The 17,141-nt window shown below is 43.5% G+C and overlaps 2 protein-coding genes across 3 annotated transcripts; both read left to right on the forward strand.

Moving 5' to 3' along the window:
- Positions 1-10,469: 10,469 nt before the first annotated feature.
- LOC119305469 (outer envelope pore protein 16-3, chloroplastic/mitochondrial-like) lies at positions 10,470-13,275 on the forward strand. Its single transcript, XM_037581978.1, has 3 exons — positions 10,470-10,579; positions 11,287-11,615; positions 12,839-13,275. Exons 2-3 carry the CDS (start codon positions 11,291-11,293, stop codon positions 12,949-12,951), a joined length of 438 nt encoding a protein of 145 aa, XP_037437875.1. The 5' UTR covers positions 10,470-10,579; positions 11,287-11,290; the 3' UTR covers positions 12,952-13,275.
- A 1,417-nt stretch (positions 13,276-14,692) lies between these two features.
- On the forward strand, positions 14,693-16,848 carry LOC119308732 (rhodanese-like domain-containing protein 9, chloroplastic). Of its 2 annotated transcripts, none has more exons than XM_037584869.1 (7): positions 14,693-14,820; positions 14,909-15,168; positions 15,258-15,408; positions 15,600-15,685; positions 15,804-15,908; positions 16,004-16,131; positions 16,587-16,848. In XM_037584869.1, the coding sequence occupies exons 1-6, from the start codon at positions 14,780-14,782 to the stop codon at positions 16,075-16,077; spliced, it is 717 nt and encodes a 238-aa protein (XP_037440766.1). In that variant the 5' UTR covers positions 14,693-14,779; the 3' UTR covers positions 16,078-16,131; positions 16,587-16,848. The 2 variants fall into 2 exon arrangements, with proteins under 2 accessions (XP_037440766.1, XP_037440767.1); XM_037584870.1 differs by having other exon boundaries at positions 16,593-16,848.
- Positions 16,849-17,141: the final 293 nt, after the last annotated feature.

The following is a 17,141-nucleotide window of genomic DNA, read 5'->3' on the forward strand; positions in this document are numbered from 1 at the left end:
GTGTCCGATTGAAACTCCATAACCATTAGTATTGCGTGAGTGTTAGCAATTGTAGAAGACTATATGATAGTTGAGTATGTGGAGTTTGCTAAATCAAAGCTCTGACATAGACCCTTCCTGAAAATAAGATGAATTGTAATTGTTTGATGACTGAGAATGAAGTTTGCTAGTTTTCAAGAAAGTTTATGGTCTATGATTTAACATGTGAATTGCTTATTGCTTGTTCGTGAGAAGTTTTATGAGATGAACTACTGTTATGACATATAATCATGCTAGAAAAGGTGATTGAAATTATCATTGATTAAACTTGTGCACCTGCTAGCATTCACATTTCATAAATTCTTTCTTTTATCATTTACCTACTCGAGGACGAGCAGGAATTAAGCTTGGGGATGCTGATACGTCTCCAACGTATCTATAATTTATGAAGCATTCATGCTATTTTATTATCTGTATTGAATGATTACGGGTTTTATTACATTTTTATATTACTTTTGGGACTAACCTATTAACCGGAGGCCCAGCCCATATTGCTGTTTTATTGCCTGTTTCAGTATTTCAAAGAAAAGGAATATCAAACGGAGTCCAAACGGAATGAAACCTTCGGCAGCGTGATTTTTGGAACGAACGTGATCCGGGAGACTTGGAGTACAAGACAGGGAAGCTTCGAGGAGGCCAGGAGATAGGAGGGCGCGCCCACCCCCTGGGCGCCCCCCTGTCTCGTGGCCCCCTCGAGCCTCCCCCGACCGACTTCTTTCGCCTATATATTCCCATATACCCTAAAACCATCGAATTGGAAGATATATCGGGAGTTCCACCGCCGCAAGCCTGTGTAGCCACCCAAAACCTCTCGGGAGCCCGTTCCGGCACCCTGCCGGAGGGGGAATCCCTCACCGGTGGCCATCTTCATCATCCCGGCGCTCCCCATGACGAGGAGGGAGTAGTTCACCCTCGGGGCTGAGGGTATGTACAAGTAGCTATGTGTTTGATCTCTCTCTCTCTCTCGTTTTCTCTCTATGGCACGATCTTGATGTATCGCGAGCTTTGCTATTATAGTTGGATCTTATGATGTTTCTTCCCCTCTACTCTCTTGTGATGAATTGAGTTTTCCTCTTGAAGTTATCTTGTCGGATTGAGTCTTTAAGGATTTGAGAACACTTAATGTATGTCTTGCCATGCTTATCTGTGGTGACAATGGGATATCACGTGATCCACCTGATGTATGTTTTGGTGATCAATTTGCAGGTTCCGCCCTTGAACCTATGCATAGGGGTTGGCACACGTTTTCGTCTTGACTCTCCGGTAGAAACTTTGGGGCACTCTTTGAAGTACTTTGTGTTGGTTGAATAGATGAATCTGAGATTGTGTGATGCATATCGTATAATCATGCCCACGGATACTTGAGGTGACAATGGAGTATCTAGGTGACATTAGGGTTTTGGTTGATTTGTGTCTTAAGGTGTTATTCTAGTACGAACTCTTGAATAGATTGATTCGAAAGAATAACTTTAAGGTGGTTTCGTACCCTACCATAATCTCTTCGTTTGTTCTTCGCTATTAGTGGCTTTGGAGTGACTCTTTGTTGCATGTTGAGGGATTGTTATATGATCTATCTATGTTATTATTGTTGAGAGAACTCGCACTAGTGAAAGTATGAACCCTATGCCTTGTTTCCTAGCATTGCAATACCGTTTACGCTCACTTTTATCATTAGTTACCTTGCTGTTTTTATAATTTCATATTACAAAAACCTATATCTACCATCCATATTGCACTTGTATCACCATCTCTTCGCCGAACTAGTGCACCAATACAATTTACCATTGTATTGGGTGTGTTGGGGACACAAGAGACTCTTTGTTATTTGGTTGCAGGGTTGCTTGAGAGAGACCATCTTCATCCTACGCCTCCCACGGATTGATAAACCTTAGGTCATCCACTTGAGGGAAATTTGCTACTGTCCTACAAACCTCTGCACTTGGAGGCCCAACAACGTCTACAAGAAGAAGGTTGTGTAGTAGACATCATCCATGCAAGACAGGTGGGCATGGCTAGAACGAGTTGAGATGAGTAGACCGTGGAGTGAATTCAAAATAAAGATCCCAAAGGAGGCTAAGTTGCTTTTTCAGGCAGCTACGAGAAGTGAAGCACCCTATGGCCTTCATACGCTCTTTTGGGAGGACCGTTGGATTGATGGTATGCGGGTGCAGGAGATTTCTCCAGTGCTATATGACATGATTCCAAGTCGGATCAGATCGACGAGGTCAGTAGCTCAGGTTGTGGAGCACGGTTCTTGGGCAACAGATGTTGGCCTGAATATTGGTGTGTCCGCGTTACAGGAATTCCTAGACCTTTGGATTAGAGTGAGCACGTGGGAGTCAGAGGTGGATATGTCAGACTTGGTATCTTGGTCATGGGAGACCAATGGCCGCTTCTCGGTGCGCTCGACGTACGCGGCAAAGTTCTGGGGTCGCACGGTGGAGCCATTGGCAGAGTTGACATGGAAGTCCTGGGCTCCATCTACCTGCAAGTTCTTTGCTTGTCTTGCACTAAGAAACAGGTGCTAGACCTCGGATCGTTTGGCAAGGAGAGGACTGCCACACCAGGATGCATGTCCTTTGTGTGACCAGGAGGATGAAACTATCGATCATGTGCTACTGACGTGTGTCTTTGCCAGATCTGCATGGGCGGTGATATGTGAGGCTCTAGGCAAGCTTGATTGGGCGCCGACTGCACAAGATTCGCTGGCCCTGTGGTTGCGAGGAAAGCAGGGGAGCAACGACTGGCATAGGAAGGATCTACATACGATTTTCTTACTTACAATGTGGGAGTTGTGGAAGCATCGAAATGCTATCGTGTTTGATGGGGCATCTCCTTCGTTAGGTGTACTCCTAGGTAAACCTGGGCAAATGTCGGGTCGGGCCGGGTTTCGGGCCGGGCTTGTAAAAGCCCGACCTTCATTTCCAAGCCCGAGCCCGGCCCGAAGCCCGAAATACTCCCTGTTTTCAAGCCCGAGCCCGACCCGAAATCAAGCCCGAAGCCCTAAAGCCCGGCCCGAACGCTATTTTTTAGTGTACGCACGTGCAAGCCCGGCCCGAAGCCCGAAAGCCCGCCCCGAAATACAGAAAAAATGAAGCCCGAGCCCGGCCCGAACTATCTTTCGGGCTGCAAAACAAGGCCCGAGCCCGACCCGAACGTCAAGCCCGACCCGACCCGGCCCGGGTTTTTCGGGTTGGGTCGTCGGGCCGGGCTGCCCATGCCTGGGTTTACTCCTAGGTAGGGTCAGGTCGGAAGGAAGAATGTGGTCCATTGCTGGCAAGTTTAAAGGTAATATGGATCTCTTCTTCCTTCGACTAGAGCGGTGTGCGAGTAGTGAAGAGTAGCACTGTTGTAATGTGACCCTTGTAAATATGGTGGAGGCACTCTTTGCCTTTCTTCTTTAATATATAATATGCACACTCGTGCATATTCGAGAAAAAAAAGACACTCAGAGGCAAACGACGCGGCAAAGCACCCATATGCTTCTATTAGGGCATGGCCAATGGGCCACGCTGGACGGGCGCCCCATGTGCCACCTCCTCCTGCCGAGTGCCACATCAACCAAACCTGTGGCTTGCAGATCGAAACGGGCTCCTGCAGAAGAACTCGCTTCTTCGCTGACGAAACCAACGAGGCGGCCGCTGGGGCGACGCGGTGGGAGGTCCGTCGCTCCGCTCGATTCGGGACCACACTCGCCCAACAAAATCCCGCGAGCGAGAGGGGAAGGGCGCGAAAGAGAGAAGGGAAGGGCGGGAAGGGGAGAAGAGAAGGGCGCGAACCAGGGAGCGGAGGCGCGGCGCGCGAACCAGGGAGCGGAGGCGCGGCGCGCGAACCAGCGGAGAAGGCGGCGCACCTCATCCTCAACCTGCCGTCGACATCCGACTGCGGCTCTTGCTGCAAGGTACGAGTCTAGTTCTTCCCCTGCTTCTTCTTGTGGTCATGGCCAGATTTATTTTGCTCAGTAAACTAGGCTAGGGTTCCAAGAACAGATCCGTTCCAAGAAGATTGATTCCCCTGTGTGTGATTTTGGTTCAATCTATTTGAGTCAGGCAACCATGCTTGTGGAAATCCTGAAATCCCCATCTTTTTTCTTCTTAGCCCTGAGAGAAACATGTCAGATCAGCCTTGGTACTCTGCTCTTTGCAATTGTGAAGAGAAAATTATGCTAATTAGCTAGGTGCAGATGCAGATGGCTAGGTGCAGATGCTGATTTGCTAGCCCTGAGAGAAACATGTCAAATCCTGAAATCCCCATCTTTGTTTTTATTTGCTAATGGCTAGGTGCAGATGCTGAATTCTTTTGCTAGATGTACTAGTAGTTGGTATATTATTAGACTAGCATAATCACAGGGATGCTGGTACTATTAGTTGTTGTACTAGGTGCGGATGTTGAATTCTTTTGCTAGACTTACTAGCCTTATTCAGGAAATGTGACTGCCATCAAGATGTTTTGGTATAGAGTTAATTTGAACAGAGTTCTGACTGTTATAACATCTATGTACGTTGGTCAATTTGGTCCCTTGTGCTAGCTGCATATACTGATAAAGAAAGAGTAGTGCTAGTCTGCTGAAGGTGCCATATCCGTGTTATTTTTTTTCTTTTTTTGAGAAATAGCTGGTAGGATTAAGAGCTTAGAACACTTGGACACTTTGCTATCTTTTTATTGTTCTTTGGTAGTTCCGAGTATGCTATTTGCACATGAATATTATTCTTCCCATCCAAATTATAGTTTCATGTGTGTTGTGTGCATAATTCTTATTACTTGATTTTTCTTCTTTCAGCTGCAATGGAATACCGTCCTCCTAATGGTTTCATGAGCTTCCTTCAAGGCCAAAGTCATCCAAACTTCACCTTGCCAGCCCCTCAGCAGCTTGGTTTCCAATATCCAATGTTCTGCACGCAGCCGCCGCCACCACCAGCCAAGCACCACCCTCTTCCATCAACGTCTAATCCCAGGACCACAACTCCATCGAACAAGCGAAAACGTGTCACAATCGATGTGGAAGCAGATGATGAAGATAGACAGAGGTTGTACTATACAAAAGATGAGGACCTCAGATTGGTAAGTCCCCCAAATCCTCTTATTCTTGTCATGTAGACATCAAAGATATCTCATGTCTTGCTACCTAAAATTTATTTAGGCTGGCTCCTAGTTTTATACTTTTGTACTTGCATTTTGTCTTTTGTTTAATTAAATTTAACCGTATACTTACTTCCTTTGTGCAGGTGAGTGCTTGGTTAAGCAAATCTGTGAATTCAATCGATGGGAATGCCAAGAAGGGGGAATACTACTGGAAGGAGGTTGTTGATACATACAACAGCACAACAGAGAGTGACCGACAAAGGGATGTGAAGCACCTCAAGAACCATTGGTACAAAACAACAAAGAAGGTAACCTCTTTCAATGGCTGCTATAACCAGATGAGAGATACCTATGCGAGTGGCCGGTGTGATAAACAATTGATGCAGCAAGCGCTAGACCTGTACCAAAGCCGCAATGGGCACCAGTTCCTGTATGTGCATTGGTGGGAAGCTGTGAAAGACAGCCAAAAGTGGAAGATTCATGTATACACAGAAGGAGATGGAACAAAGAGGTCAGCACCAATACCAACTGAGAATGCTCAGCGTCCCCCAGGAACAAAGAGGGCGAAGAAAGCTACAGGAAAAGATAAGGAAGCACCTACTGAGATGAATAACATGAAAGAACAGATTGAGGTCTTTCTACAAGCACAAGCTGATGCTAAGGAGCGAACTGCTGAGATGATGGAATTGCAGAGTCGACTGTCTGCTCAGAAGGTAGAAGCTAATCGACTTGCATATGAGGCAGCAAAGGAGAGGACAGTGGCCAAGTTAGCAGAGGAAAGAACAAAGTTGTTTGACAAGTTCACAGATATGTTGAATGCTGACACAACAAGAATGGAGCCATGGGCAAAGGAGATGCATATGAAGGCTGTTACAAGATTGGGGGATCAACTTTTCAGGGAGGAATAGAAGGTATGTAATATTCCTGTGTGTGTCATATTCCTTTTTCTCCATCTTGATTCCTGTCATATTCCTGTGTGTATCCTATTCTTGCATTTTCCTATTCCTGATCTAATTTTGTTCTCCCTGTAAGGTATGAGGTTACTCCTTCCCTTGCCTCTTCTTGTTAGGATTAATAACTTAGAACACATACCACTTGATGTACTTTAGAAACAAATGCTAGAATCTGCATGTGTTCGTTACGAAGTCCACATATATGTTCCACTAAAAGTCTGCACTATTGTTTTTGAAATATGCATTGTACTCAGAAATCTACACTGTACTGTACCCAGAAATCTGCACTATTGTTTTTAAAATATGCATTGTACTCATAAATCTACACTGTACTGTACCCAAAAATCTGCACTATTGTTTTTGAAATGCTATTTTTTAATTAGAATGATGGTTGTGCTATAAAACTCACCTTCAGTTTTTAAAACTGTAGTTGCACTACAGCAGGATACTTGTACTATTGTCAGTTGCTCCATGCAAATTTAACAGGGAATGCTCTAGCCAAACCAAATGGCCAACTTAGAAAAAATCTGTGTTTTCGACATGCTTGTTATTATACTCTAACTTGTGGCTTGCTTCTCGTGCAGATGTTCTACATATATGTCAAAAAAAGCGGATTTCATGTGCCAGGAAGCGTAGAAGATGTGAGATTTTTTTTTGGGAATGAGAAGAATCAAAGGATACAACAAAAAATTCAGTCTGAAATTTGATTTGTGTGTTTACAAATCTTTCCTTTATGGGTATTTGAAACCTTAAGATTATTCTGTTACTATGGGATTTTGTAGTGTCATGGACAAGACATACTGACACTGTTTGCATATCAAGATTGTTGATTTTTGTTTGGAAATCAAGTTGTTTGATAACTTTCAGTGTGTATGCTTGTTGATATAGTGTGTATGCTTGCTGATATTGTTAATTCAAATAGATTCTGGTATTGTTTAAATGTAGTGGAGGTTTCATGTGTTGGAAAGGAGGTGAGAGAGAAAAAATAAGATGATGACATCACATAGAGTAGCTTCCATTGGGTGATAGTGGCATACAACAATAGCTTCATTCAAATTTACCTATGTGGATGGTTGGGGCAGCACCAAGGTGCTGCCTCCATTGTACATGCCCTTAGAGATGCTTCCTTGGGTCACAGCTTGCAACACCAAACGCCACCCCACCAAATGCAAAGCTCCCTTAGTGCTTTCATTGGGTTGGATTTCTACTGTATATGGACCCATGCGTAGCCCGTGTAGTCAAATTTGAAGACAACCCACCACCCCACTCTTCGTCTTGCCTTTGCCCTTTTAGGCATTGCTGATTTGTTTTCACTCTCATTGATCCCTAGTCATTATCTCTCACTTATTTTGCAGGTAAGTCAATGCCTCTCTTTGTAAGGTTGCCCTCACTCTTCAGGGCCTCAACTAAAGAATATGTTGTATTACACAAAACAAAAATAAAAGAATATACTAGATGACACCATGCGCGTCTCAATATGAGAATTGATTGTAATGTGTTAAAAATGAGAATGGTTTACATGAAATATGAATATTTTGACTAATAATACGAGAATCAAAATTGTAGCGTGATTGTAAATATTTAGGTGCGTATGTTGGATTAGTAATTTGCATGCATATTGAGTTGAGCCCCATCGTGTTCATCATGAGCTTCTACAACCTACCCGAGACGCTCCACCATGAGATCGGCACAGTCCAAACTTGTTTTTTCTGGGACGGCGAGGGTGATAAGCAGAAATACCATATGGTACGCTGGCCTAACATCTGCAAGCACGGGACCAGGGCGGCCTCGGGATCATATCCTCCAAAAGAATGAACATCGCTCTCCTCACGCGTTGGCTTTGGCGGGTCACAAATGGGGAGGGTGGGCTATGGCTCCACATCATCCAGAACAAGTACCTGCACGGCCAGCCGCTTGCCTTCTGTCAGCGGACTAGGGTCTCCCAGTTTTGGCAGTCCATCATCCAACTGCTCCCCGTCCTCCGCATCGGGACCACCATTACAGTTGGTTCGGGGAACTCCACCCTATTCTAGTTTGATAGGTGGGCTGGAGATTCCCACCTGAGCCGGAATAGCTCCTTCACTGTGGTGATGCCCCCTTGTTTTTTCTTCTTCCAGGGCTTGTTGAGTTGTGCCCTCAATAGAATCCTATTGTACTTCGTGTTGTGCTACCTGCGTGCGTGTGTGTGTGTTTGTGGACCTATGTTGAACCTTGTGGCTGTGGTGGTTTGCTTTATTTATAAAGCTAGGCGAAAGCCTTTTTCGCTAAATGACATGTTTGCACATTAAGAGAAATGGGTCGGTGAGATCAATTATTTAGCTATATATAGGCTTAGGTGGTACTCTCAAGGCCAAAAATTCTCTAGTCACCATTTTTTTGTAAATGACATGAGATACGGTATATATCAAAAACGTCAGAAATTTTCAGATCAATATTTTGAACACAACTATACAAATCAAAAAGGCAAACACAACTCTATATTTTTAGGAGCAAATATCTTGCATTTTTCCTATGCGTTGGCCGGAGCCTCCTGGTGAATTTCAAACGAGCACAATATCATTCCGGACTCGCCCCATATGCGCCAGGAAGTGGCCCGAAACACTGGTTGACCGGAGCTCCAAGTGAATTCCGAAAGAGGTTGGTAGTGTTCGGAGCTTGCCCAGGAATTGACCCAGAACTTTGGGTGAAGTGGGAGCCTCCGGGGAAGTGCGCTGAGAGAGGTCTAACATGTAGACTGGGGGGGGGGGCAATAAAAGGACTCTTCTTCTCCACGAGTAAGACACCAACTTTTTTTTCTCCACACCATTGTTAGACTTTGAAAAAACTTGAGATCTCTCTCTCTCTCTCTCTCAAGCCCCATTATTTGAAGAAAGTTGGGGAAAGGAGGAGACATAAATCTACTATTCCATCAAGACAACACCCCCTCCCCCTGGAATTGCTCCGAAGCTTTGTGTGAATTGCTCCGAAGCTTTGTGCATATTGTTACTCTTGAATTTGTGTGAACCCCTAAATAACTGGAGTTGCTCCGAAGCTTTCAAGTATGTGGATTTGTTCCTGGAAGTTTATGAAAGTCTGGAGGTCACCTAAAGACAAACATCTAGTGAAGGGGGACAGTGGCATTTGTTGAGGATATCATTGTGTTCCCCATGCTCTCGAATGAAGATTAGGGTTCCCCCAATAACAATGACTTTTGGGTACATCTTCTCTCCATCCTTTGGTTAGCTCGTTCTTTATCTTTTTTAGATTACAAGGTTGCATGCTCACGTGATCACACTCAGCCACGCATGTTGCATGTTCTACCAAATACATGCTAGATCCTCAAACAAAGATGATTTAGATAAGTTCAATTTATCATATAACTAGCGAGCCATAACTCATTTTGCGGGGTTTTCTTAGGGCACACTTCACGGTTAGCGTGACGATTAAAGTGCACCCGACTTAATCTAGGCATTGGCAACTGGGCTCGATGATTGGGCTAGGCCCAGGCTCCATTTTTCGGTCCAAAAGCCCCCAAAAGCCCAAACCACCTCAAATAGTGTTTTGGTGAAAATACAAGCATAATGATATACTCCCTCCGTCCGGAAATACTTGTTGAGGAAATGCATAAAAATGAATGCATCTAGAACTAAAATACAACTAGATACATCCATTCCTCCGACGAGTATTTCCAGACGGAGGGAGTATTATTATATTCGAAAATAATTAAACAACTCTTGTTTTAAAATAGGAACGTATCACTGTCTATTTATTTCAGTATTTTTAGTATTTCAAAGGTACTCATGTGGGTAGAGTGTGTGTACACGTACATGGGTGAGTATATTTGGGTGTATACGAGCACCTGCATTTGTAGTCTGTTCAAAAGAAAGAAAAAGGCTTGCTTTTTTTAACATAATATGGATGCAAACGCTCATATATACATGCATACACTCACCTCTATGAACGACACACACGTACACCCTACCCCTATAAGCACCTTCAAGAGACTCGTAGTCGACGGAACGTCTCCTCCCACTAAAAACGTTTCATCGAAAATCCTGAAATAAATTCAGGATAAATACGAGCATCGGGATTTGAACTCTGATGGGCTGGAGATACCACTGTCCTCCTATAACCATCCAACCACAGGGTTGATTCGCAGAAAATAAATGCTTGCTTGGGGCTTCGGATTTTAGGATCAGGCTTTATAAAGCCCGGCCAGACGAATAATCAGGTCTATGGGCTTTAACTTGGCCCGTTACGACCGGGGTTTTTGTCAAAACCGATTACTCCCGACTAAACAAAAGATTATGTCTCCAATTACTTTGCGGTAACGTGATATAGTAGGCCTAAATAAAGGGACGCTAATCTTCTTACGGCGCACGCTGTCTCCTCGCTTCCCTCCCTCATCATAAAAAAGGAAAATAGGTGTCTCTCTCGCTATCGACGCAGGCAAACCTCCGCAACACCAGGAAGAAGAAGAAGAAGAAGCAAAAGCGAGCGGACGAACCGAGGAGAGGAATCAAGAGGTTGGTTTGTCGCTACCCTAACCTGTTCCGAGACTCTCCACGAACGCTTTTCTGATCCCGATCGAGGCTTCGCTTGCGCTGTCGCTGCTGGCGGTCTCTTCCTTCGCCGTTTTCCGGCCGCGACAGTCTCGTCGGCGTGGGGTCATGAAGATCTTCTCGCCGTCGATTGCGGTCGATTTGAACGTGCCCGTGCTCTTTCCTCTCTCGTTCTTGGTTCCTGGCTACATATATATGTTAGGCAATTCTCGCAGCACTAGTGCGATCAAGAGCTTTCGTTAGCGTGCTGCGATCTGCCCGATCATGTGAATCCTTGCTTTGCTTATATACGTATGCTCCGGATATAGCAACGATGAGTTTGACGGCGAACGGCGGATGACAGTATTGTAGTTTTGAACTTGGATTTTCCATCCTGTTTTATCTACTCCCTTCGGTCCTTTTTACTCTGCTCGATTTGTTTGAAATCATGTACTCCCTCCGTTCCATAATGTAAGATGTTTTTTGACACTACACTAGAGTCAAAAAACGTCTTACATTATGGGGCGGAGGGAGTAGCACATATAACATTGTTGGGATCGTGTTGATGGCATTGTTTTGTTGACCTTATTCTTTAATATCTTGACTTAGTGCACTTACTGTTGCTTGTAAATTGCCATTCTCATCCATTACGCTAACTTCTGCTGGATTTTTAATCGGTTTCTTTGTACAAGGAACATGGAGGGTTCCAGTTTGAGAGGCCCGGTAGATGATGGACTTATCTTGAAGACAGGCAAGGGTGCAGGCATTGGATTAGCTGCTGGCAGCGTTTGGGGTTTGCTGGTTTCTATGCTGCACGATGGACCTAAGGTCGGCAGTAATGTCAAGTATCCTGAGCTGGTTAGAACTGGCAAGGTTTGTGGAGGTTACGCAGGAACCTTGGCAATTCTTGGAGCTACATATGTAGGCGTAGAGCAGTCTCTTGAAAGGGTCAGGGGGAAGAAGGACATCATTAATGGTGCTGTGGCTGGTTTTGCTGCGGGTGCAACTATGGGTTTCAGAGGTAATTATCTATACTAGTTGTTATGCTTAGCCTGCATTCCTTTTCCAAAAAAAAAATGCTTAGCCTGAATTTTCTAATTCGGTTAAATGACCGTCCTTGTGGATTATTTGCTTCCTTTTTCAGAATTCAAAATTGTGAATTTTCCAGGCATACCTTAAGTCCACTCTACAAACTTTGATTGGATGTTTCATTCTTGTATCATAATGTGGAACCAACATTGTGATGATAATGTGGATATCTTCAACCGGTTTGGATGGCGGTCATGTAATAGGATAGGAAATTAGTTTACCTGTCTTATTCTAGCCAGCCGGTTGTGGCGCATTGTTCTTGGCTAGTATGTGTTTCTAGCCTTTTGCGCTCTGTGTGAGCTGTCTTTTATCTCCAGATTTGAGACTTTCGAACCTTTTGGACACCTATTTAGTTAATAAAGAGGGCTGTATGCATCGCTAGATGCAGAGGCCGGGGAAACCCCCTTTTCGAAAAAAATGCATCCATCTTTAGTACTCCCTCCGTCCCAAAATAAGTGTCTCAACCTTAGTACAACTTTGTAGTACTAAAGTTAGTACAAAGTTAAGACACTTATTTTGGGACGGAGGGAGTACTTTACAGTCGGTCCTGTATTACTGGCTCATACAGTATTTAATCACATGTTGCCACTATTTTCGCTGGTGACGTGGTAGTCAAAATATGTACGCAGAGTTAGCCTCAGTTGGGTGGGGCAGGTTCAAGTCCTTTGGCTTGTATTCGGATCCATTTTTCGCTTTATTATTTAAACATTTAGTTTTTCTTATTTTCGTTTCCATTATTTTGATAGTCCAAGTCAAAACAAAAGGTGTGGAAATTAGACATTATAAGAAAGATGCTGCTGGAAATTCAGAACTATATCTGCTATTTTTCTGCAAACATATGCAGTTAGGGATTCAGTTGAGGATCTTGGGGGAGTAGCAAAAATCATGATATTGACATGTTTTGAGAAAAAAAAATAGTATGAAACATTAGGGGATGATTTACTGTTAGGTTTGACATAGTTTCACTTTGATGCCCCTTCCAATGCAGTATATATCTTGGGAGGAAATCTCCTCTTCCCTATGTTTCCTATTATCTTCCACGATGACGATGGCCCTACTATGCGTGACTCTTTCTTCAATTTGTTTGTTCGGAGTCGAAATTTACTATTACTACTGACCAGTCTAACATTTTTATCCTTGTATGTATATGCACAGCCGGGAGACTCCGGACACTCATTGTGTCAGGGTCTGCGCTCGCTCTGACTTCGGTACTCTTGGATGTGACTGGAATGAGAACTACTGAGGAGGAAGGAAAAGTCCACCACTAAGTCAATGTATCATCCTGAAGAGCTGTATCTACAACTTCACTCAAGCAGTTCCATGTTTCTGTTCTAAGCATGCACAATACCAGAGGAGTTTCTCTGAATGTAGTCTGTTCATAGTAGAGGTAGTAAAGGGATATGGTACCATGTGGTGGTTGCTCCTGATCTGTAAATTCATGTTTGAGGAGTACTTTTGGCATTTCATACGCGCTTTAGTAATCGCTGAAGTTCATGGTCGAAAGTGTTCAAGTACGATCTTGTCATCCCAAATTTTAATCGGGATGTTTGAATATAACATTGTTCTCCACTTATTTGGTGGATGCTTATTTTCACGAGTGTTATGACCCGATGACTGAGGCCATGTAGATTTCTTGTTTTATTTCTTCTATTAATGAGTTGCGGTGTTATCTGTTGTGGTAGGGAGTAATTTATACCATCTCCATAGTGCAAAGTGTCTTAAATGGTTTCATTTATTAGCTTGTAGACTCATTTTCTCTTGAGAACCGTTATGTTATGGTAAACATATTTATGTTATCACAATCTTCTCTCTTCTCATTAACTACTTTTCACATAAGCAAATTTGCCTTGGTGCATTATGTTACTACTTCCTCCGTCACGGTTTAGAAGGCGCACTTGGAAATTCTCTGGGACCTAGGTGGTTATCTATTGGCTGTGAGATGGGTTAAAAAATAGCATTCACACTACGCATGCATATAGGAATAGTATATCAGAGTACTACTTAGCTACTAGAAATAAATGCAATGCGCCCTAAACCTTGTCTATTGTGGAAACGCACGTAAATTTAACTGTGCCTTCTAAACTGTGACGGAGGGAGTAGCTAAGTTACTCCCACTATGATCAGCCTCATGACTTCGTAACATTAAAAGTACATGATTTTTTTCTAGCTCGCATTAAAAATGCATTTCATTGTGATATTTTACACTGATGCACTCCCTCCATACAAAGTTGTACTAAGTCAGCAACATTTATTTTGAGACGGAGGGGGTAATATACATCACTATGTATTCATTTATTTTTGAAAAGGATACATCTCTATGTATGTTGTATTCTTCAATAGTTTTTAAAAACTCAAGTTGATTTTAAATTTTTTTTGAAAATTTCGGGCTCCAAAGAGCCCGGTGGCCAAAAAAATCCTCACTTGTTTGTATGATACTCCCTCTGTCCGGAATTACTTGTTGCTCAAACTAATTTCGGACGGAGGTCGTAGTATAATATTGCTATATGAGCATGACAAAGAGCAGACGAGTAAAATCAGTTCGATCCGGCGGGTTGTTATTCTTCGGCCTTGGAATTTCTATACCATCTTTTTATATGCAACTAAAACCACAATAATAATTTTGGATCGGAGGGAGTACCATCTTTTTATGCATGGAATGCTTCATGTTTAGCAAAGTTTGCTTTCATTCACCCACATACAGTTCTTTACTTAGAAATGAAAATGGTTGTGTGCATCAATGAGATATCATCCTTTCGAATCAGAAAACATACAAATTCTGCTAGTTTTTTTTAGGGGAAACAAATCCTGCTAGCTAAGTGCAAGTGTCACTCCAGCACAGATGTTCCAAAATTCCAGGAATCGGCATCAACGAAACAGGCAGAGAAACTCCATATGCTATTGGGCTCGTGGGCCCCCAATGAAAACTCTCCCTCTCCAGCGTGGATCCGACGTGGCACGAGCCCATTGGACCCCTGGATATCCCCCTCTCTTGTTGCTGCAAATCCATTTGCCTCCCCCAAAGAAATATTTCTTTCTTCTCCAAGAGAACAAAAATTCTGAAACAAAGAGAAGAGCAGAGAAAATCAAGAAGCGGAAATGGCAGTTCTTGGTCTATCTACTGCCTTCTCTCCCCCCAGGTGAGCAAAGGTTTTCTTCCCACCCATCGTTTTCTTCTGTCCATTGTTAATCTGGCTTAGTTCTAAGCAACAATTCCGTGTGGTTCAGAGGTTCTTGGATAGCCGTAAGGCTCAGGCATGGCGCCACCGGGCGGAGCAGCGGCGGCCTGTCCCTGAGGAGGTCCGCCGCCGCCGCCGTGGCCGTCCGCGCGGAGGTGAGCTTCGTGGACGGCGACGAGGCGAAGCGGCTGGTGGCGGAGGAGGGGTACACGGTGCTGGACGTCCGGGACCGGCGGCAGTACGAGAGGGCGCACGTCAGGGCCTCCGCCCACGTCCCACTCTACATCGAGAACGAAGACAACGACATTGGTACTTGCAGAGCTTGCTTGCTTACACTCTCTCTTCTTGCATTTTTTTTCTTCAAGGAAATTCATCAACGCGTGTTCTTTTTCTTCCAGGAACGATCATCAAGCGGCAGGCGCACAACAACTTCGCCGGCCTGTTCTACGGCCTGTCCTTCACCAAGCTCAACCGGGACTTCACCAAGACGGTGAGGAGCAAGTTCTCGCCGGAGAGCAAGCTGCTGGTTGTCTGCCAGGAAGGCCTCAGGTAATTCTTCAGTTTAACAAATTAATTAAAGCCCCTTCATCAGGCTGCTAGTAATTCATAATAACCAATATAGTACTCCTACTTGTTTTCATCTACTCATTGCAACATTAGCATTGGTACCATTTTTCATTTTGTAATTCACCGTCAGAAGCTAATTTGGCCCATTTTTTTATTCTGTTCATCTGCTGAAGGTCCACAGCGGCTGCAGATGCATTGGAGCGAGAGGGCTTCCAGAACCTGGCCTGCATCACCTCAGGTCTTCAGACACTGAAACCAGGTATTAGCATCCAGCAGTCTAAGACCCTCTCTAGAATTTACTGAAGAATCTTGTGTTTATGTAGTGTGTTTTGCAATTCTTTCGGTTTGTGGTGTCATCATACCATCATGTATCTCAGGAACGTTTGAGACCATCGGCAAAGCCGAGCTGCAGAATGCGGGGAAAGCCGGCCTTGTGACCATCCAGGGGAAGATCTCCATAGTTCTTGGGACTATCTTGATAAGTAAGACCGAGCTAACTTTCCTATCTCAGAACAATAATAATAGTGATAATAATGTGTGCATCAGCTCATGATCGTCATTGTATCCATGTTTGCAGCCTTGTTGCTGCTCATAACAGTGTTCCCAGACCAGGCTGAGCAGATCTTCGAGTCAGCTGGCATCAAATTGTGATAAGAATCGCCGCTCTTCTAGTTATGCTCTTGAGTTCATATGTTTCACTGTCAGGTATGGAACTCTTCATGATTTCATACTAAAATTCTTCTACGGACAGACACAATTGGTGCTACTCCCTCAGTCCGAAAAAGCTTGTCCCTCAAATGGATGTATCTAGCATCAAGTTAGTGCTAGATACATCCATTTAAAGGACAAGCTTGGGACAAGCTTTTTCCGGACGGAGGAAGTACTAATCTAAGCTTAATGGCACAAACAACAGTTCTTGCTACGTACTCCCTCCGTTCCTAAATATTTGTCTTTCTGGAGATTTCAACAAGTGACTAAATACGGAGCAAAATGAGTGAATCTACACTCTAAAATATGTCTATGTACATCCGTATGTGATAGTTCATTTGAAATCCTAAAAAGACAAATATTTAGGAACGGAGGGAGTAGTATGTAGGCCAGTTGTTATAAAATATGGATGCACACTAATTTGGTTTTTGTGTTTTTTTTGTTTCATTTAGCTGCAGGTTAAGCGTATCAGTAGGTGTACTTGGTGAGATCTCTTCAGACTGGAAAGGGATGTTAGGCTCCATGTGTCATATTTAGGGACTTTCTGAAAATTCTACTACTGTGTATTTTTGGCTCGAGTAATTTCTTTTTTCCCACATACACCCTTTTCTGTGTCAATTGTAGTTCGATCCATAAATTTTGTGGCGTTTCAAGTAAAAAACAGATTATGTTCAACTCGTCGATTTTGAGTTATTTAATTAGGTGCCAGACCTCCATTATTTTGCTAGGCGTGTGCGGATTAGTGCTCCAGGTCTTCAGTACTGAAGAATTTATCCATCTTATCATGCTTCTATCCACAATTTGCTTTTCGAAATACAGAGCATAAAAGCACGAAAACAGAAATGGTCGTATATGATGTTAAGACCATAAAATACTTGTCTCCATTTGCAGATGTAAAAAACTAAATAAATGTGGGCATGATATGGAATGAATATTTCTCGGTTAACTAAGGCTGTGTTTGGCATTGTTATGGATTGTGATAATCTCATTTGTTTTTGTCCATTTCA

Source organism: Triticum dicoccoides, chromosome 5B, assembly GCF_002162155.2.
Source record: "Triticum dicoccoides isolate Atlit2015 ecotype Zavitan chromosome 5B, WEW_v2.0, whole genome shotgun sequence".
In the NCBI taxonomy this organism is placed as follows: Eukaryota; Viridiplantae; Streptophyta; class Magnoliopsida; order Poales; family Poaceae; genus Triticum; species Triticum dicoccoides.